Raw genomic sequence first — 23551 nt, 5'->3', positions numbered from 1 at the left:
GAGATCAGTCATCACGACAACCAGGCTTGCTCCTTAGTGCTAGTTACAGTAAAGTTAAGACTCCTAACTGGGCCATTGAGGACACAGCATGTAAGAGACACTAAACAGGCAGAATTCTAACATGTTTAGGAAGTGATAAAATACAAAGGGTTAGGCTCCTTCCCTTTTGAAAATATTGTTTTTGGTTCAGACTCATGTGTTAGTGAAATCTTGCAGAATCAGGGCTGGGGCAGTTAGGTGCAGGAGCAGGATCACAGGTCATAATCACCAGGTTTATTCTGTTTGTGTGTTAGAGGTACTCAGTAGTGCCCAGTGACCAGACCGCCTCCTCTGCTCATTACACTGAAGCTCCACCACCTCCAGGCTCCTCACACAGAGCTGTAATGACCACCTCTGCCCCTGGCCGGCCTGTTTCTGTACACAGCATGTCCAAAAGCCCACTTATATCTCAGGTGTCTGAGCGGACGTTCAAAAGGCTCAGACCTGGTATAGATTTACCTTAATACACTGCATAACTCCGGTTAGTTCATTAGAGAAGCCCACTCGCCTTTCGTTTACGTCTATCACAGTTCATTCCCATTGTAGTCTTAATGATGGAGCAGCAGCACACATGGTTTCAGGTATGCGGCAGCTAACAACTCTTCACTAATGCGCTTCCCTCACAATCTTAACATAAACTAAGGCTCATATCGTGTATAAACCAATCAACTGATATACTTGTTTACAAGAATCTCTGTAACGTCTGTATCTAGTTCAATTAGCAACAGTATCAGACATAGCTGAAGGCGCCTGGGCTCCAGATAAGCCGCTCTCTCAAGGTAATGTCTGGTTCCTGTCTGATTCACATCATTAACCCCTGATCCCTATCTCCCTGCATTAATACAGTACACAACACTCTTATTGTGCGCCTCTTGGAAAACAAGATAACACAAAGCAAACACAGTCTTGAGAAGATTAGCATAGATTCATATCTCAGTGAACCATTTCTGGCCCTGAATATGTTGAGAGGAGGGCAAGGACTGTTTTACCTCCAAAACATAATGAAAACCCAACAGGCTCCACAAAATGTGCAGTGTTTAATGCTCCAGTGAAAGCCTGCAGAGGCACATGCGTACACATGCCTGTACAATGACAAACAATCAGGTCTTTCACTCAGGTTTCATAACCTGTGCCTCGGTGTACGCTGACAACAAAAAGCATCATTAATTAGGAGAGGTGATCTTCTAATACTTTGGCTTAGCTGAGGGGAAACATTGGCATTTAAAAATATGCTTTTTACCACGTAATCAAAACACGCTTCATTACTGACCCACACACATCAGAGCATCTTTATTGAAACAGTTTGTGGCTCTCTGGTAAACAAGTTGAAGCAATAGTCATAATTCAAACTGAACCACAAAGAATTGAATACCAGCACATATCAAAACATGTTATGGGAATACAGTGGTAAATACCTTCACAGTACAAACATTTTAATGGACGCAAACAAGCTATTAAAAGTGTATATGGCTGCTTTATGTGGAACAAAACCATTTAGAAAATGCATTGAATGTGAAGTGCTTTTTCCAATGTGGGAGTATGATAATCTTTTAATCTTAGTAATCACTGTCTTTGTAATGGACACTAAAAATATTTACACAGAAACACTAGTTACTAGGAAAACTGTGGTCCCAATAATATAACATTTAATGGCATTAATTGTATCAGTTGCATTTTTGTTGAACTATTTAAAGACCAGATTCACAGGGAATAGACACAAAAAGGCATTTTGTCTGATTACTTGTTAAAAGAGTTAATGGAGTGTACGAATATGCCATTGTGCCACTCTAAATACTAAATGTTAAGCTATGTTTTCTTCACAATAAAAGGAAACTCATCCCTTTGTGTGGGATGATAGAAACCATTCTATCTGAATAACCCCATTACTGTACAGTACAGCAGAACACATCAGACGCAAATCTTCACAGGAAACTGAAACTTGAGCAAAACAGAGAACACACTGCATTAAAGTCACAAAAAGTAAAGTATAAAAATATCATCACCTTCATATCATGGGGTTAAATAAATTCAAATAAAAAATGGAAGAAACTTGCAGCAAAATCCCTTTGTTTGGCTTCATTAGTGTTTCGCCTTGAATGATATTAGAGGAAATTCAAGTTCACATTTATCTGTCTTTACTTCAGCCATGAGCTTCCTCCTTTTATATTTACAGAGACGTCCGGAAATAAATGATCAAGCAGAATGATCTTTTTTCCAGCAAACTGTCACAGTGGTGCTCATTTATGCATTTAACTCTCTTGTGTTGTCTGTGCCTGAAAAATGGGTCTGGAAATGCTTTGAGATTTATTATGATGTTGAAAAGCACAACACACACATACACATATATACTGTGGCCCTATAGAAGCATGGGACGAGCTGTCTCTTCTTCAGCAATGGGACCTGAGTGAGGGGGATTTCATGGATGGACTCCGCTCTAATCACACACAGCTTACCAACCAATGAGAAACACACTGTCACTCCCAGACGGGAACACTCAACAACCACCAAGAGAAAACACAATCTCCATCGAACTTATCAGGTCCACATGAGGCTGACAGACAGATCTCTCTCCCCCTCTCTGGAATAACTAGTTTTACTGTTGCCCGCGTCTCCTCTTTCACCCTAAATGATTCATGATGTCTTTGTGTACACAGAGGCTTTCAAAATCCCATACATTTGGCGACGTATCCTCTGCCACCCGTGAAGCAAATTAAAGAGTTAAGAAAGTGGCGAAAGAAGAAAAAATCCATCCCTGGTTCTGCTTACGCTCCAATTTCTCTCCCTGTCGACCCATTTTGCCTGCTTGTGTCCAGTCCTTTCTCTGGTGGTCAAACTGAGTGATGGCGTGAAGGTGGGGAGGGGGGCACTGGCATCGATCATGACGGACACTATCAACTGACAGTGGGGTGTACGATAGCGCTGCCCCGCAAGCAAAAACCCGCTCATCCATCATGCTGTCTACCTGCTGGACAATGGAGCAACAGAGAAGGGAGGCAAACCTCACCTCTCAACAGGTCTATTATCACTGCTATTACGGAACCGTTTTAGCCAACAGCAGCAACACCTCAACTAGAGTTAAAAAAAAACAAAAAACAAATTCCCATCTCCTCGAATGGCCTGGGAATCATTTGGCGGCTCTAATGGTTTATGGCAGGGTGAGACAAAAGTGCAACTGCGATTCTGAACAGGCAAAAACACACATGCACATACTGTGTGGTCCAACTAAACTGGTTAAAGATGCCCCTTTGTGAAAGCGGGCTACCTAAAGTGGAAAGCTGATAGGCCTGGATCAGATGACAAGCTTTCCTGGAAGTGTGGGTCTGAGGTCAGTAGTTATTGAGCCAATTGTGATGACAGATCCACCACACCTAACCACAGCCAAGATCACAGCGCTGTCACTAGACACACAGAAGTCAGGAGCACTTTCAATCAACAAGTTAAGTGAATGCAGCAGCGCACTGCTCCGAACTGCACCAAACAAGGAGGCCCACATGTATTAAGGTAAAATCATCTAAAGGTCTGGAGACAACCAAGAGGAACCTTAACCTCTGCTGCAGCAATTGTATCATTAATGGGGAGGCTTATACTTAGGCTTGTGACAGGCCAAAATTCTGAAACACACTATTTGTACTGAGCAAATCTGTGTAATATTTACAAAAACAGACCAGCTACAAAGCATGGCTGAAGTCTTCATATGAGTGTGGGAGATTGAGATACCCACCAGCGCAGGACACAGCAGTGAAGGAACAGAACAATGAAAGCTGCAGGCTCTCCTTACTGGTGCGGTGCACCGCTCAGTGTGATGTATGAGACAGGTGTATTGTGCCTGACAAAGAGTCGACAAATCAGCCTGTGCATATACATCACCTTATCTCACACACACAAACACACAGGTCCTCCAAGGCACAGCAACAAAACCTCACTCCCACTCCATTGTCAGGCCCAGTGTAATCAGCAATAAATAAGACTGCTCTGTGGCACAAGTCTTCTATGGGATTCATAAATTATACTAGGAGTCGAATAGCAAAGTAAACAATCATTACAATATGAAGGCTTGTGTGCCATTGCTAAACCAACAAAACCTCCAGCAACTGATGGGCTAATACCATGAGTCAGGCAATTGTAATTTATATAGGATAATTTTTGTTTTTGGTTTTTGTTGTTGTTTTTTTTTGTTGAAATGGTATTTTAGCCCCAACACTCACAGATCTATCTACTGTGGTTCATGAGTAATGAAACCAATTACCAAGGTAGTTTAACTTGAATGTTTTTTAATATTATAAAAACAGATCTATCCAAAAATGCCACAAACAGCAAAGGTGATGGTTGCTAGGAGACAGAGGTACCCGCTGGAATGGCGTCCCTGTGTTTTCAGCGGGAGAGAGGACAATGGAGCTGGTCCCAGCTGTGTGCAGTGGGTGGGCCTCGTCCTGAGAAAAAGACCTGAACAATGAGCTGGAGTGACTGTGTGGATGTTTACTCTGTCCTGCCCAGTGCTAAACGCCCTCACACTTCCCACTGACAGCCACAGTCAATGGAGGCAGGGAGCAAGACTAAATCACATGCAAGCACTACACAGTTCATTAGCTAATTGTGCATTACAATATCCATGGTTTATGGTTGAGTTTAAATGTAAAATGTAAAAGTGTAAAAGTAAAACCTGGTTCAATTTAATTATTAATATTTTAATAGAAAGATATAATTTTGTTTAATAATATTTTTCTTTTCTTTGCAAAAAAAAAAAGTCAATATCAGCTTATGCAAACCTGCTTGTTTGGGACCTACCCCTGTAACCCCCCAAAATGTGTGTGAGCTCCACATTTGGCCCTAGGCATGTTCATTAATGGGTAACCAGTGGGGTATTAAAGCAGGCAGAGGCAGATGTGATGTGCAGCGTTGTGGAGGGGAGACCAGCCCTGAGGAGGCGGGGGCTCAGGGTTAATGAAGCCTTGTAGCAGGGCAGCCTCAGGCGTAGAATATTACGCACATATTTTTTGTGTGGCTAATTTACAAACTTTGTTTCAGCAAAAACAAACAAACACAAAAAAACTACAACAACAACATTTCATCCAAAGCATTCTCAATTTTTGGCTTTTGAAATGCTATGAAAATGAAGAAAAATGCCGGTATAATGTGTGTTACTGAGTTATTACATCTCTCATCACACACACGCATTAGTAAAAAGACTGATCACTCCCTGGGGTGGCCGCTGTAACACGCACCAGTGCGTGGATGCCAGTACAGTTAGCACAGTGTCAGAGCACCAGATGAGGCCAATACCTTTAGATGAATGACTCCGCTATGACAGCCATGATGGATAAGAGGGAATACAGGGCTTTGTTCACAATGTGTGAACAGCATTTCATCAGCTCAACCCACACATCACTTGAATGAAAATGTTTTTTACAGCATGTGTGTTATGTTGTATTCTTTTGGAGTTTTGGATCAATTTATTGCCAGAAGTTGTGGGTGAATGGCAGCTGATGGCCAGAGGCTGCAGCAGACATATTTGTGTGTGTGCAGAGAGAGTCCCCATGGAAGCAGCACAAAGGCAGTCTGGCGCTCACCAGTGGATCCAGTGCCAGAGCAAGGGGCATGAAATTAAAACAAACCAGCAGCAATCAGGAACGGACCAGTCAGAGGGATGTGAGCGAGCCGACAAGAGGAAACAAAGGATGATAAAACACAAACCAGGCAACTTCTCCAGGAATGGAAAAATAATAACACTAGTTAATCAAAGACATAGAAATTAGCTGTGGCTTTCGTTATGCATTAAAAAAGCTTTTATAAGCTTCTATATGATCTAATTATATCACCACTACACTATTACACTTAATATGCCACAACAGAGGTTATGAACTTAAGAGTTGAGTGAGAAAAGTTGCTGTGACCTTGAGTATCAAGCCATACATCATCATATGCATTGACTCGCCTTGTTGCCAGACATGCATTTGGTTTGTGTTTCTTGTGATAGCGATAGATCACCCACTGGTCTAGACCTAATCAACACTGAGGCCGTGCACAAACCTGAGACCAACACACACTGACTTAATGCACACATAGGCGGCCCCTCTATTTCCACCTCTGACCTTTGGAGCGAACAGCAGGCCCCACGAGGCTGTGATGGATTTAGCAGGCACAGGGAGCCAGTGTGTACTTTAGTATGGTTATATGACAATGTCACATCCTGCACTTCTGCTTTGTATTTGTTTTACTTTTCAGTGTTTTATGATGTTTGCATGGTATCCCCATTTGATGCATCTCATGTTTATAGGGAAAATATACAGACTGGTGCACACGGCTCTCTCTGCGCTGGAGGTTAGATGTCACCCCGAGAATGACCTCTGACCCTTCCTCTGTGATTCAGGCTGGGGGGCCCTGGAGCGTGACCAATCCATTAGACCGCATGGACAAGGATGAGGGCGACATCTGAACCCACAGACACAAGTGCAGAGGACACAAGCACCATGACACCAGAATGACTGCAGGAAGAGGTGTCACTGAAGAAAATTACTACTAAATATAAAAAGAATAAGGAGGAAAAAAAAGGCAAAACAGATAAATCAATGGATCTGATACATTGAGATAGAATTCAACTAAATAAAACAAAAAATACCAGTAATATCCATGTATTTTGTATTATGGTATGCCAAAAGAATAGGCAGAATCAAAAGCTTGACTTTGTTTCAGATTCGCTTAAATAATTGAGCTGTATGCTTTACAATCTCAGAGTAAAATAACCTAGAACAGAGCTGTACGGTGTGAGAGATGGTGCAGATGCCTCACTTGAAAGGACCGAAAGGAAATAATGAAGAGACAGAGCCGTGAGAGGAGGAAGGAAGAGATTAGACATGAAAAGGAGGAGGATGGGACTTCGGGGATGAGTGAGTGAGAGTGACAGCCTGATCTGGAATGTCTTTGTCTGCACACACTAATATTTGCTCTTGGACTTTGCATTTCTTTTCTGGCTCTTTGCCGCGGACAGAGATGAATAATAAGGCACAAAGCCAAGAAGTTACAGAGAATGTCTTGTTTGTATATTTTACATGGTATTTCTGTGATAATAAGGACGTTCATCTTAATGAGTACATCCAGCCTGTTTCCAAAGGTTACTCTTTGGGATCTCACACACACATACACTGTGCATGTAAATAACTTGTCAAAGAGGAGCACTTCTAAACTTCGTGTATAGTGTACAAAGATCCGGTCAGGCCCACCCCCTACTCCCCTGGGCTCAGCCCAGGGAGCCGAGGCTCACATCAGTCGGGTGTCTGCCTGAAGGCCAGCCTCACAGCAGGACAGTCATAACAGGCCACTTTGATGTCTTTGTGGAGAGCCTCTGTGCCTCATGTCCACGCTCATTAACTCTGTCAATGACAGATCAATGTGAGACTCACTGCAGAACGCTGCATTGACTCAAAATTACGGTCCATTTGAGGTAAGGCAGCCAGTGTAGGAGACAATGAACAACACAAAGAAAGATGGCTCCACTCTTACGATAAAATCCTGACCACATCCTTTTTCATGTCCAAAGATTTTGCATCTCCCATTAAATTCCCAGAGAGCTGCTTTAATGACCAAAATTACAGACAGTTCTTTTAGCACCTTTCTGTCAGTCAGACAGATGCAGTGATCCATGAAGGAGTCCAGACCTGTCTCTAAGACGATGACCCACATAAAGAAAGCATTTAGCACCTTCAGACTACAGCACATCTTGCCTTTTATGGATGCTTTTGCCCGATTACTACTTATTTTCACCTTGTTTTAAATGATTTATTGGTTGGTGGTTATTAGTTGAACAATGTGTGTTCAAATGAAAACACCACAAATGTTTCACACTATTTACCACATACCTGATGTTGGTATTTGACTATTAAAATATCAGTATCACCGCCAAGCACATTTCTTGCCTAAAACATAGATTTATTATAGTTCTTGAACAGACTCTGCACTGTCCACAAAGATGAGCTGAACCTAAATATTTATAAAGCTTGTCATTGGTTAAACACTGAGCATTCCTGTGCCATCTCCAGGACCATCGGCAGCCCCTGTGCCCAGCTCCTGCTCTGACCTTTGCTACAGTTGCCTGGATATGGGCTATTGTGAAAACCCACCAAAAACAATGAAAGTGTGGGAACCTTCTGCTGAACAACCTCCCTGACATCTATGAACCCCTCTCCTCCCTTTACCACCTCCGCTGTCTCGCTCACGGCTCAGTTCAGATGGTGCAGCTTCATTTAGCACAGAGCAAAAGTAAAATGTCAAGCTTTGTCTGGAAGTCTCTCGAGGAGAAGGTGGTCGATCCTTAGCGGAGTAATGATATGTTAGGACAGCCCGCACAGCAAACACAGGAGCCGTGAGTCAGCGTTGCACACTGTTTGGTAACAAAAGTTCAGATTTGTGTCATGTCCGGGCCTGCGAGAATATCATGCCTAAATCCTGCCCGTGCCCGGGTGCTTCCTCCCATTAGAATCAGGCCAAATCCTTCCTTTATTACTCTTGTTTGTACTACTGAGCTCCCTAATGCTCTCCAGCCGCCCTCACAAGCAAGGTGTTTATGTGCATGTGTGTTTGCCTTGGCCTGCCCAGGAAAGCTCACCATTCTGTCACTATCAGTATGGACGAAAAGCAGATTCTGCACTGAGGCCAGAGGGTTGGAACACACACAGAAATCCAGAAGCAAGATTTCAGAGGGCGCCCCCTGTCACAATAAATACTATACTGATTTATTGTTCAATACATGACAGATGGAACAATTCATTTTGGGGGTCAATATTGATTGTGGGGACTTTTTCTTTGCACTAGTGGGACATTTTTGGTTATTTTTTGACAATATGATAAGATTTGAGCTACAGAAGAATTTTAACTACATATATTGAAGATTTAAAATAAGTTTTGTGTGTAGATAGAGGACAGCAAATACAACTTTTATAATGTTGTCATTTTACTTCTCTCACAAATCTGATCAAAGCAACCTATCCACAATGCACCGGCAACTTGGTCATGATCTGATTTTCCAAATAGCTACACAGAGGGGCTGGGTAGGGTAGGGCATTACTGCTAAAACTTTGTAGCTATGAATGCTTATAAAAACATAACCACACAAATAACCACACTTTTGCAAAAAGATAAGCAATGCCTAAATTACTTCGAGCATGTGTTTATAGACATGTGAGGACATGCATTGCCCACAAATAATTTTCTCGCTGCATCAAAAGTAAAGACTTTGTAGCTCTGGTAGTTTTAACTTTCACTTTGACATAGCAGACCAAAACAATAAACAAGAGAGGGGAGGAATGGTAGATCTGATCTGTTCTAAAATGAGTCAGCACACATCCAAACATGTCTTCCCTACTTTTTTCTTGGCCCATGCTGTTGAAAGTCTCTCTTAGAAAGAAAAGAATGAGCCGAGTGCAATTAGACTACTCCAGGTAAGTTTATGAAGTTCTGTGTTTACATAAAATCATGTTCAATTTGTAGTGGACCAGAAATGAGTTGGCGTGCATGTACTGTAGACCTATGACTGCAAAGAAATCTGAATGCAGCATGCACATGGGTGAGTGTGGAGTAGTAAACGTGCTCTTTTCATGAAGCTGAGATGGTCTACAGAGAACTGCTCTCATTTCAAGCATCATTTATTTATCAGCCCCCCATGTGTGACAGGCTACACAGAGTGACAGACATTTAGCAGTGTACACCAACACACATAAGCAGTCAACCCCATTCCCTCAACCAACACCCCACTTCTTTCTTCCTTCAAATCGATGGAGTGTTTTGTCACCGAGCATTGCCTTTTGTGCAATATTCATCACAAGAAAAAACTCATCTCACACTCAATGAATTTTTATAAACTAAGCTGAGCAGTGATTGGTAAGTGAAAGACACAACGCACCAACCGCCTGATTATCAAACCTCTCACTGGGCTTTGTTTTGTACTGTTGGAATCTGACAGTGATTTATGAAGAAGGGGGGGTCACCAGGCACCACGATACACTGGCACACAAACTAAGGTTACATGCCCGAGTGGGGGGCAGGCAGAAAGGAAACTGCACCAAACAAAGTGGCTCTGACAGCAGTGGTCTGGGTCAGCAACACGTCAACACACTGACAAACCAATTCAACCAGCCTCATAAAAACCATGCTTTCAATAAGTTATGAAAACCAAGAATATGAGTCCTGACACAATGAATGAGCCCATATTACACTACTTTCTGATCTGTGTTATGTTGTTTCCTCATCAAAAACATACCTGGAGTTGTGTTTTGTTTCATACACACGTTACACAGACAAACCCTGCATATTTAGACTGAGTTCTTCTCTTAAATGGAAAACACTCTGTTACACCATGTGATGTCATGTGGTAATACGCGTCCAGGAAGCATTCCAGTCACAACATCATACACCTTCACTAGAATCATTTGGATCATTTGGATCAGACCTGGAATTGCCAATCTCTACTGAAGTAAAGGTAAAACGTAGCTGTTAACTTAAAAACTACGACTTCATGACATTACAAGGTGGAACAGAGCACTGGAGATGTAGACAGACTAAAAAGAAAGGATGACTCAAACATGTGTGAATGAAAAAAACGCAACTCTATGTATGTTTTTGATGAGGTAACAACATTCTAACATGACTTAAAGTTCACAAGAGTCTGCTTTGTGCAAAATCCCTCTTCTGGAACTGTAGGAGGTCTCACAAAAACAGTGGTCCTTGTGTCATAATGAGTTAAGTTTGTTGTCTGTTGTTGTTTTCTGGGGCTTTACCATTGTGGTCGAGTTAGAGGGTGACACACCAAACACACCCGACGTTTTATTACTGACATGTCCTGCTCGGTGCCAGTTTGTGTGGGCATGTTGAAGTAATTTAAATGTACTATCGGTTACAGCTGAGGTGACGATTCTACATTCCTACTGACTCAGAGATTAAAACAGAATCCTGGGGTTCACCTGATAAGCTGCAGCTACTTTAGCCTGACTTTTATTATCCATTAGCAGATCACATAGGGCAGATAGAAAGGACAGCATGAGTAAATGTGTAATAACCAACTGGGGGCTCCTAATTTTGCGGTCATTTCAGATTTTTTGGTGAACAGTTGTTCTCACAAATGCCACGACAGGATTCCTCAAGTCCTCACAGCCGCAGCAGGCTTGGCATTCGCAAATAGGAATTGAGTAAGACAGTGGACAAAGAGCCTGTACCCTGGTGGTGCTTAATTGAATGGGCAGAACATGGTGCAGAGGACTGAGTGACGAAATGGCAGAGGAAGAGCAGGTGTGAGGTGCCTCAAACCCCATTGACCACTAATAGCCCCTCTCCCATTCAGCTGGGTGTAATTGCTGCTACAGTGCCTGGGCTTGTTTCAATTTAGTGTGATACTCGGCCTCTTGTGTCCCTCATGAATTATGTTTTCTGGGAGCCCTCCAGCCCCTCCCCCTTGTTGACTGACAGCTCCACTGCCTCCTGGCCCAGGCTGGCTTGTAGCAGAGGAGTGGGTTACTGAATAGACTAATAAATGGTGAAGGAGGGGTCGGGCACACCCAGGCCTATTGAAACAGCGCTGTCACGCCTGACCCTTAACCAAACACACACACGTATTGATAGCTAACAATCCAGTGTGCAAGCCAATGTAGTCACACACCTTCACGTCACCTCTGTCAGTTCTGACCCCGGACCAAATACCCTGCTCCCCACGTAACCACAGTGACCAAAGAGGCCCCAGCATTCACCTAGCAACCGCAGAACAATGAGCTCCACGGAGACGGAATGGCTTGAGCAAAGGGCATTCTATTCTCTGGAGATGGAGGGAGAGATGGAGGGATGCAGTAGAGGGAGTGGTGGGGGGCGAAGGGGTGATGGGAAGAGCGTTCAAACACATCTTTAACCGCGTCACAAAGAGGCAGCCTGCCTGGGAAAAGAGGCAGTGCTTCTCTAACCCCACTGGTCAACAGGGCACTCACCGACAGGTCAGGGAGATCAGTGCTTTGACTTCTGTACCTTTTTATTGTGTGGTCATTTCATCATGGAGAGACAATAGTAAAATGCTAATGATTTCACTTCATTATTCCATGTAATTATGTTTTTCTATTTGTCTCCATCATAAAACTGATTTGACTTAAGCTAATTGACTTTTCCAGTGAAAGGTCTGCTATGCTTGTTTAAATTACCATGTTATTTCTTTTCCTAGAATGTTACAGTTAGATCTGTGGGGAGGTGAGCCTGCTCATGGTAACAATGCAAAATTTTCAAGGTATTTTTAGTCATAAAATAACTTGGAAATGAATACATGCAAGGCACATATCTTACTGTGGAACATTCCAGACAAAGTGATAACATCTCTATGGAATTTCAGTTTTATTTCAAGTAAACTTTTTTCATCAAAAATATCGGCAAAGGCATATTTTATTCGTGCATTAGGATGCAGTCATTAAGAACGATGTAGGGAGTTAATTCAGTCAAAATGTATAAATTGTATTTGTCATTAAGTTGTGTTTTGGTTGAACGACAAACCATAATCAGAGTTTAATGGATCCAGTGAAGTGACAAATCCATTTTAATCTTCATATGCAGAGCTAATAAAGGTGTCAGGGGGAGGTGGAATAACGGCATGTGGCTGAGCATTACAGGATTACAGGCACACACACAACACACACAAACAAAACACACACACATACAAACACCTAGTAGAGCTAGGAGGTTGTAAAAAACTTAAAAAGCACAGATGAAAAACCAAAGTGCACAAGTTTTTGTCTAAATGACCTCTTTGCTCCCCTCGGCAAATTTACAAAGTGTTGACACAGTGAGGGATTAGGGACAGAGCTGGATGGGAAAATGCTGCATGACTGCTGTTGATTTCTGACTTCTACCATAGAGCAGCCAAAGCATGTGACCTGGAGGGCCTGTAAACATAGGAAAAGGTCGTAGGGATAATATACTGGCTATAACTTACATAGATTATACTGATTTGCTTCTTTTCTAGACTGAATTGTGTGTCTGTGAATCTCGGAGAAGCATTTAAAGGTCCTATCTTGCACAAAATTGACTCTTGTGAACTTTTAGTCATGTTAGAATGTTGGTCCCTCCTCAAAAACATACCTGGAGTAGTTTTTTGTTTCTTTCACACACTTTTAAGTAACACTTTATTATTAATTTATTTGCATCTCTACAGCTCAAAATGCTCTGTTCCAGAGCATGAAGCGGCTACCTACTGGAGTCCAGGTCCTTCCAGGAGTGAAATTATCCAGATGAATCTAGAGAAGGTGGAAGAAGGAAGAGTGTTTTCTGTTTGAGAGAAAAACACAACTTAAATATGCAAGGTTTGTGTGTTAAACGTGTGAATGAAACAAAACACAACTCCAGGTATGTTTTGATGAGGAAACAACATTATAACATGGATCAGAAAATAGCGCAAGTGCAATAGTGCATGGGCCCTTTACATGTACACATGTTTCTGCCAAGCCAATGACGACAATAATAACACCAGCACCAGCAACACACCCTCCAGCTCTGGCCAACATGCAAGAAACTAGAAGCTCATTATCACATCCAGGGGCACACAGAGAGTTCCAGGTCCCGAAGTCATTTATAGGCCAACAAGGATGAAAAACCAGAGCAGGGGTGAAGAGGAAGAAGAATTGAGTTTTCTTATGAGCTTGGCCATCCCTGTACCAGGTGTTAAGGGCACCGATAAGGCCAGGAAGTAATGGAAGACAGGGGGAGAGATAAGGAAGCCTGGAGTGTGGTACAGTGCCGAGGCTCAGGGGGAGGATGAGGAGGAGAGCCAGCCCTGTTTCATCTTCCACACTGGGCCCCACTGTGACCGAGGCCTCCACAGTCAGAGCCCAGCTTTGAAGTGGTAATAGAGCTTGCGACTAATGCAGGTGCCTGGCGCTCCAGCTCCTGGCATGGACACATATATGAGGAGAGAAGGGGAAGGCATTTAAAAGGTCTACAGATGAGGACAGTCCTACTTTAGCTACTTCAATTATATCCTTAGCTTAGCATAGCTATAGGAACGGAAAAGTTTAAGGGAAAAAGTCAAGAAAATATATTTTTAAAATATAAGACATGTTATACTGGAAAAAAAAAAAAAAAACACAATAAGTTTTGTAGCACCTTCATATTTTGGGCATCTTGGAGTTTTGTTTTAGGAGACCAGGTGTTTTTAAATGAAAACAGCAGGGAAAGGAAACCAATTCCACCCCCCAGTCACTTCCAAAAAAATATGCATGACTGTAGCAAATGAAGAAAAAACTACACGTATCATGAAACAATCTCTGGCACATTGTGGCTAATGAGACCAAGGCCTCCTGCCAAGCTGCAGCGGGCGGTCTGTATCAGAAAGTGTTCAACAAATCACAAATTGTTTTTACCTATGTACAGCGCTGGCCAGCAGTGGCTCTGAGAGATGTGACCGTATTTTTAAAAAACAAATGGAATGTGCTGCAAGGCAGAAGCAGATTTATGGACTTTTTTCACTTAAACCCGAGTGTAGCGACAACACTTAGAAATGAAAATTACCTAAGTAAAAACAAATTATTTTTATGGTATTTTGTCTGACTTCCATGTGGGTGACTACTTTAAATTAAGCATTGCAGTAGGGAAACAGGAGACAGCACATTACTCACAGAAATATAGCCAGAGGGAAGAGAAAACAAGTTCAAGAGTGCTCCACAGGACAAAGGGATGCACCTTAAGACTGTAATTATTTACACACAAGGTCCAATCCAAACATTTCTCTGGGACCATAACACCACAGTTTCCAAAGCTGTTGGATCAGATCGAGTTGTGCTTTGAAGAGTAACATCAGCAGGAGGTGGGCTGAAGATGTGTCCGGTGCCATTTGAGTAATTACAGGTGTGCTTGGTGTGTGTGGGGTGAGTTTGTTTGCCTTTTTCAAATCTTTAAATCTGAGTTTGAGCCTGAGGCCACTGCATAAGGCGCTGACTGTCTGTGTGGTTGCGCTGGTGCTGGTCAACACATGTGTGGGTTGCTTCCTGCTATTTCCTGGATGTCAGGAAAGGGTTTGGATCCCCCTCCCCACTTTCACGACAAGGAGAGGTGCAGTGAGCATGACTCACATCCAACACTGTGCTTCAGAGCAGAGGTCCAGTCCCTAACAGGTCATAACTGGAGATTACACAAAGATACTGCACTGGTCCTGATGAGCTTTTCACACAGCGATCCAGCGCAGATAGTGTTGATGGAAAGCCCAGACTCAGCTCACACACATAAGGGCCACTGCACTACATTAGCTGGGATGTGACAAAGCTAGATAACCGCTTCAGATAAATATGTCTGTACAAGACTAACCAACCCAGGGTCACAGTGTAAAGGGAGGACACCCCGACTCCAAGGGCTGTTATTCCTGGCTGGAGCTGCCGCATTCCTCAGACCTTTCCTTAAAGTTTTCAAGGAGACACGGGAGGGCAGATTTTTCTCGGGCCGTATGTCAGTTTTAATCAGGAGCAGCCGGAGCAGCCATCACAGAGGCAAACTGTCGGATACCAGGCAGCCAGTTCCGCAAGTGAAATCCTGTGTGTGTATACTCATGACGGATCTAGACCGCACTTTGATGTCTTATTCATGCAGTATCAATTCATAATGACCAGTCCCCAGTCACATACATATGAGGGCCATGTAAACGAGTGGTCGATCAGTGGTGGTGGATATGTGGAGCATCAGAGCTGGTGTGAATGTAGAGCAGTGTGTACCAGACGCACCACTGCTGTCCCTGTGCTTTAAGTGTGAATATTTAACAAGCTGCAATCCATGTGTTCAATTATTCATGAGGCGGGACACAAAATCATTAGTAAATATAAACACCGCCGTTTCACCCCCTCAGCTGCATGTTTACTCTGCTCCTCTCTCACATCCAACTTTGCGTCTTTCTATTCGCTTTGGCATTTATTTCATCCTCTCATCTTTTTCTTTCTTCTTTTCTCTGGTTTTGAATATTTCAGATGTTGGAGTGGTTTTTAAATTACCCCCTCTTGGCTTCCGCTCTCCTTACATGGTTTGTCTGCATTTCTCTCACTCACACACACACATGGACACACAAGCGTGCGCACACGCACACACGCACACACACACACACACACACACAGTCCGACTCATAAAGAAAACAGCGACAACCCATAAAAGCCACTTTTACCAGCTGACAAGGACAGGTCCAGAACCAAGGGCAGGGGCACAGAGTTGAAGGCATAGGCTGTTATGTTCAGTTAGCACCAAAGCCATTTCAGATGTGGCTCCAAATATAAAAGTAACACTAACTTGAAGTACTATGTGTATATTTCTGCACAATTGCCTAGTTTTCAATTAAGAAGTGGATCAGTGTTTTGCAACAGGGCTAAAACTATGTAAAACAAACTCTGTACATTTTTTATGAGCTGTTTGTTTATGAGCTGGTGTTCTGTAGACATGAGCTTAGTCAGAACTGTATTTCAATTTGATCATGCATGTCTGAGTCGTCCTCATTTGAGGCTTGAGTGCAGTGTCACCTACTCTCTCTTCCCACCTTATTTTCTGTGGTTCTGATAATTGAAAAATTCAGACTGGGTCACTCTGGGTTATACATGTAGGGTTCAAAATGGCCATGTCATATGGACAATAAACAGATGTAAATGAAATTCTGCTGCTGCCATAATGAAATGCCACTATGCAGTCAAGTCAATCCACCCATTTCTATGCTTAAGATGTTTTAAATAAATATTGTGGTTTGCAAGTAACAAAATGTCAATTAATTATGTAGGTAAATGCCGAAAAAAAATATAACATGTCTTCTTTAAGCTTTCAGACACACAAAACCAAAATTCCTATGGCTAAAATACTAAATAAAGTCGAGCTGACAATTTTGCTGTTTTAGTGTCTTAGCTGTATTTTACCCCGGGAAGTGTTTACTGAGCATGTGACTCGGACACACCACGTTGAAATTGTGGCACCGTACCCTGATGGAGATGCGTTGCCATGGGGACCACTGCCAAAAAGGGGCCCAAACCGTCCATTGGAGAGAGAGAGGCAGAGAGACCTAGCACGTCCAAGCAGGTCATTCATCAGGACAGACAAAGAAAAGGAAATGACAAGACCAGCTTGGTCTATTAGAAAGCTGCCAGGCACACATGCATTCAGAGCATAGTATTAGCCAAACATTTAAAACAGTTAGCTGGAGAAAAAAACACTGCAGTTTAAAAAGAATAAGTCAAATGTTACAGAGTTCATTTACTGCAACACAAAGAAGCCACAGAAAGCAAAAAAGCAACTTTATAAGCCGATTGACAGTGATCTACCATAAATCAAAATGAAAATAACTGGATACAGAAGGAGCAAAGTCAAAAACAAACATGAATGCAGAGGCAGCGCAATGATTTATTCGTATAATGATAGAGCACATTATTTATTCTACGACTTCTTCCACCAAATTCTTTTTTCTTCTCCTGTTCCCTGAGCATCAAGCGATCAACAAACACAAAACACAGATTTTTTCCAACACAAACACACAGCACAGCACAAAGTCACAGCAAAAGCCATTTGAAGTATGCAGGTCTACATTCAGAAAGCATAACATCCCCACATTAGTATCACAGAGATGGTAATTACACAGCTATTCTCTGCCTGTCTGTATCTAATTAGACTTATTTACATTTTCTCCTTGCAGGTTTGTTTCAGCACGTATGTTTTGGGTTTGTGTACATCGATATACTCGTTGTCAAGCATTTACAGTGAAATGACAGATGAGAAGAGGCCAGTAAGAGCAGACATGGCACGCCTTCTTTCCGATCCAGTGCCAGTGTTTCCTAAACTCTTGTTGAAGTACCGACCCCCCCCACACCTCCCTCCCTCTTCATACCTTCTGAGCACTACGCCTACCTAAAAACACAGCACCAAGTTCCAGACAGAACCATTTAAACAACCTCTCTCATCACAAAGTAAGTTTGAATTGCATCCAATGATCAAAGATACTAAATATTAAAGCTAAAGATGCACTATGGAAGTTTTCTGGTGGTGGGTCAGCAACCTGCTTGTCTCTATTTCGATATTATTGATTGATCTGAAATGTTCCACAGGCATTTATCTGATTTTGCATGTATAGTGCACGATTATTCAATTATTACAATTATTATTACAATTATTATAATTATTATAATTAAGAGTTTTTATTGCAATAAACACATTGAAACACATTGAGTGGTGTCACCTCTCCAGGGAGTTGACCAGTAACTTGGTGGCAGATCTCCATAATGACTGATGAGTTTAATGCCATACTGTGGAACATTCCAGGCAAGCAATAACATGGAGACAAGCAGTTAGCATACCCTCAACCAGAAAGTTATACAGTGCACTAATGTAAGCAGGGTTAACAAGAGAAATCATCTTCAAAATATGAACCAGTACGCATGAGTGCAAAGATAGCTTTAGTATTTCTCAAAAAAGCACATACACTTAACCTGACTTTTGAGGCTTTTTCCAATAAATCCAAACTCGAGCCTCCCGGCCCTGAAGCCCCTGATAGCTCTGTATCCCGAGGTGCTTCCTCACTTAAGAGCTCTCCCACTGTGCACAGACGCTAATTACAGACAGGGATGAGCAGATTACAGATCAGAGGTGCACTGGAAGTGGGATGAGGACAGTGAGGGAGGGAACAGTGACAAATGCAATCCAGGCTTTCACTGTTATTGTTCAGTTAGGCTACCACCACCTCACGCCTCCTCAATGCAGTTCCCATGGCTTCTTGTCAGTGCCATCCATCACAGGCAGCTTTAACTAACTCTAACTATCTCTAATAATCTCTAATCAATTCCAATTATCTCGGCTCTGGCCCTCATGCATCAGTGTCTCCATGCGCAGGGAGGAAGACAAAGAAATAGGACTGAGATAAAGAGGTGAGATGTTGAAAGAGGAAAGAAAGTTTTTTAATGATTCACTGCTACATTCCAGTATAGAGGAAAACTGCACAATCAAATGACCATGAATACCAAGTACAGTAAATCATTTGTATGCAGAGGAAGCATATACTTTAGTTTCACATCTCCAATCCGCACTAATTACACCATTAGTTTAACGACTACGGGGAAGAAAAAGCCCAAGTCGTGCACTTATTTACCAGATGCCTTTTACTAAAAATGAGAGAGCTTTTCCTCAAACTTTTAATGAGAGCGTAGATCTCACTTGCTCTGCCCCATCTCTATCCCTCGTGCCCTTTCTGTTTGTCCTCTCAGCGGGAGATCTAAACAGCTACTTTGTTATACAGGCTTTACCACAAATGAGGAGAGCACAGTCAGCCATGAGAAGAAGAGAAAAGAAACAGAGGAAATTACTTTTATTTGTATTATTCATTATTGTATTATTAAAGGTCCCATATAATGCAAAATTCTCTTGTGAGCTTTAAGCCATGTTGGAATGTTGTTACCTCATCAAAAACATACCAGGAGTTGTGTTTTGTTTCATTCACACATTTGAGTAAGCCATTGTTATCAGTCTGTCTACATCTCCAAAGCTCAAAATACTCTGTTCTATCTTGTGATGTCATGAAGCCACAGTTTTCAAGTCAACAGCTCCTTTTACCTTTAGTTCAGTAGAGATTGGCAATTCCAGGGCTGAAATTATCCGAATGATTCTAGTGAAGGTGCATAAAGACACAATGGAGCACTTCCTATATTACCACCTGGCATCACAAGGTGGAACAGAATGTATTCCATTTGATAGAAGAACTCAGCCTTATTATGCAAGGTTTGTGTGTTAAACGTGTGAATGAACCAAACCAAATCTCCAGGTAGATTTTTGTTTAGGAAACTACATTATAACACAGATCAGAAAATAGCCTAATATAGGCCCTTTAAAATAATCAGTTTATTCTTTTTTAGGGACATAAATGAAAATGTATGAAAATTGAAATTAAACTAGAGAGAAAGAAAGCATCTGGCATAGTGCTTCACCTGAGCAGCAGGCTTTCACATTAACTCCCCTGATTTGGATCATAAACGTGGGGCTGACCAAAACCCACTGAGGAGGACGAGCAAGTGCATGAACATCCTCCACCACAGACTTCTGTCTATCCCTCAGCCTGGCTCTGGGCCCGTCTTTCTTAACACACGTGAACTAGCAGTGAAAGTCTTCCTCTGGGAGCTAAGAACCTTTTAAGTCCATTAAAAGCTGCTGGCAGGAGCAAGACAGGGCTGTAACCCAACCGCATCAGTCTGCAACCAGAACCCACCATGTGGCCAAGACACGCTGCTCAGGAATTAAGAAACACATTAGGAAAAGCCTTTGTCTCCTCACACTGCTCTTGATCTTATGCTACTTGTAAATTTTAACAAGAACTTGAAACCTTTCATAAAACTCTATCTGCCAGTCAACTATGAGTTCCACCAGTAATTACATTATTTTCTTTAGTTCAGAGTATAGTGCAGTTTTTTATATTAGTTTTACCACTAAAGAATGTGCAGCACTTCTACACCTGAAATGCTTCAAGGTCTATTACAACTCTTTCATTCACACAAGGATCAAGAATAGTTAAGAGTATACACAGACACAGAAAGAATCCATTAAGTAATGTTACTGTTAGTCTCCTTCTCCAGAACAAAAGGACGGCTTTAGGCAGAGAATAATGAGCATGAAGTTAGATTGGATGAAACAGAGAGCTGTGTTAGCACAATCCTTTGGCTGCTGGCAGAGGCCACTGCTCCAGATGGACTAATCGTGCCTGTTCAAGGCCATCCACTGTCTGCAGGCCTCTGCTCTGTGTCTGTGAGAGCGACACCTCTGCACTGCTCTCTGTTACAGTCCAGTCAATAGGCTCAGTGCTGCACCATACACATACAATCAGCCTCAGACTGATCAGAGGCAACACAGGGAGCGAGTTGTGAGAAGTGACAAATAGATTCAAGATGGAGCTAAGGGCTAAATTCAGACTAAAGGGAGGGCAGGGTGAGGTTAGTAGTACTACTTCAAAAACACAAAACAAAAAACACTCTGCCGGAGATTCCATTATTTCCAGATGCTGCAGGTAATCTGACCTCACATGAAGAACATATAGGTATTAAAATGACCAGAGACTGTCTTTAGGAAATCAAACAATATGAAGAAACATGTGCTAATGTCTAATAAAAGAGATTGTACTTACAGTCGAGACAGGGCTGGGTTTTTCTGAAACAGTAACTCTGGGAGCTGCTGCAGTTGATTACGGTTCAGCCGCCTGCAGCAGAGAAAACATACGATCACCCAGAGTCAGAGCGTGCCCTTGAGTGAGGAGGCTGTGCATTTGTGCTGGAGAATAGGTTTAGCCACAGGCTATTGTGTTTCAGAGTAGCTCTCTATGTCACATAAATATCGAAAAGAAAGTCCAAGGGAACAAAAGTGCAAGATAGAGACAGCACCATAAATTATCTCTAACAGTTAAATTACAACTGCATTAAGGTTAAATCATTACTTCACTTTCCTCACACTAAAAATGTAATAAATCCCATTGAAATATATGAATTACAAGAATGCTAGTCTGAATAAACCCAGATTTATTGTTGGTAAACTCCTATGGGATATTTTTGAGAACACAGAACAAATTGATGAGCCTGTCGAACGCCAAATAAGACAGGTTGGCAACACATTCCCTGTCAAACAAGTAGTGTCCAAGACTGGCAGGCTTTATGCAAATACAACAGTTAAGTCAATGAGGAACAGACTGTTGCTAATCTGCTGGAAACCACAACTCTCTTCACTATGAATGGGCTGTTAGAGGCACTGGGAGCGAGCTGTGGTGAGAGGAGGTCTGCAGCTCTGCCTTCAGACACACTCAGACAGATGTTGGGACCGGTGCCACCCACTGTATGCTCTGCTCAGGGCTGAGGGCCAGCAGAGGAGGAGCTTTAGTATAATGAGCTCTAATGGGGCTCCGCTGCACTGCTCACACTCTGCTCTACCTGCTGCGGCTTAGTGGCTTTTAACTTTACTCAAGCAAGCTTCTTAATTTCCATTCTGGTCTGGCACAGACATGTTTCTGCCCAGGGTCTGGGATCAGTTGTAGGAGGGAAGGTGAAAACTATGTAGTATAGAGTTTAGTGAAGTAAATTGTTAATGTGGGTTTCAGATGAAGGAAACTCTTTGACACATTAACCACTTTGTATGCATGACAGCATGTGTTCATATACAGTCATGTGCGATGCAGGTTTCCATGTGGCTTGATCTATTGATTTGCTAATGAGGTGTGGTTGCCTATGTTTGTCTGTGCTTTCCCAGTGGCTTTAGAAGCCATGAGGAGCCCTGGTGCTGTCCAGATGAGCTGGGGTCTGTGGTAAGCACAGATCTAAGCCCACATAACCCACATACTGCAGGCAGAGTTAATAAAAAATACTTTAGTCCAAGCTGTGCCCTCTCAGCTCTGTAACCACAATGGAATGACAGGAAAGTGCCCCGTAATAATGTCCTCCAGTACACTTAGTTATATAAATAATGAAGGAAATGTTGTTTCAGTGAAGGTCAGAAAAGGTTAGTGACTTTGGGTGGTACTTACAGTCTTTCCAGTTCTTTCATATCATCAAAAGCCCCTCGTTCAACCACTGTAATCTGATTCTCCATCAGCTGCCTGCAGAAAAATAGACAACCTTAATACCAGTACGAGACACACTACGAGACACACTTTTAACTAGTCAGCAGTTTGAGTTTCTGGGGCTCAAACAAAGTGAAGGTGAGCAGCTGTAAGTCTTTTTGAAAAGGTTCAGGCTGCAGAATCTCACTCAGACACAGTTACATTGAGAGGGCAGAGCAGAGGACCGAGGCATACTGTGGAATCTTGGCCTAAGGAGGCAGAGTAACAGCCAGGAAAGTTTTCCAAAGGAACCAGACAGAGTGGGCCAGTGCTCTGGTGTGGTCCAGTGCAGCGACAGGGCGAGGCGTAAGAGATCACAGAGAGAGAGAGAGGAATGAGAGGTGGTCTTTTCCTTAGGCATTTCAGGTAAAGTAGTCTGTGTCTGTGAAATCGCTGAATTGGGTATTAGTAACAGGCAGCGCATCAAAGCTATTATTTAAATAAATAAACAGAATGTTCCTTCCTTATATTGCCAAAGCTAAGGAAAAGTAAAAGGTTTGGACAGTTTTGGAAGTGTTACAATTATACAAGGTAAGGAAGGAGAAGGAAAAAGTCCACAGGATGTAGAAGCAACAAAAGCGTTTTTCAGGCCATACACAACTGTTCTGTGTTTGAAGGCGAGCTCCATATCTCCTGTGAGGCAAGGCAATGAAAGTCAGTCGGCTGGGATCTCTCCATCAAATATAAATGCTAATCACTGTTCACACTCTATAAACAAAGAGCGATTGCAATTCGCTACTAACCCTGTACTCATGAATTTATATAGAGATAAAACAGACCAGAGGAAACATTTTGTCTTATTGTAGATTGAGGGCATGTTTTGTTTTCTGTCTTCGTCCAAGTTCCACTTTTCATCTCTCCATCCCTCTGACAGGCAATCAGTTGTGTTTATTTTAAAGAGGTACATGACAGCTGACTGTAAAGATAAACTTG

At 42.4% G+C, this 23551-nt stretch overlaps 1 protein-coding gene across 1 annotated transcript in view; it reads right to left on the bottom strand.

Annotated features, from left to right (window-relative positions):
• slit1a (slit homolog 1a (Drosophila)) overlaps positions 1-23551 on the bottom strand; it is a 58187-nt gene that overhangs the window by 26535 nt on the left and 8101 nt on the right. The window contains exons 3-4 of the mRNA XM_020921004.2: positions 22544-22615; positions 21161-21232 (exon numbers count right to left, since the gene is read on the bottom strand). Coding sequence (XP_020776663.1) covers positions 21161-21232; positions 22544-22615 — 144 coding nt within the window. The remainder of the gene's footprint in view (positions 1-21160; positions 21233-22543; positions 22616-23551) is intronic.

The sequence above is a fragment of the Boleophthalmus pectinirostris genome, unplaced genomic scaffold, assembly GCF_026225935.1.
Source record: "Boleophthalmus pectinirostris isolate CB_2022bp ecotype Guang Dong unplaced genomic scaffold, ASM2622593v1 HiC_scaffold_5, whole genome shotgun sequence".
NCBI lineage: Eukaryota > Metazoa > Chordata > Actinopteri > Gobiiformes > Gobiidae > Boleophthalmus > Boleophthalmus pectinirostris.
This window is presented reverse-complemented; position numbering and strand designations above follow the sequence as displayed.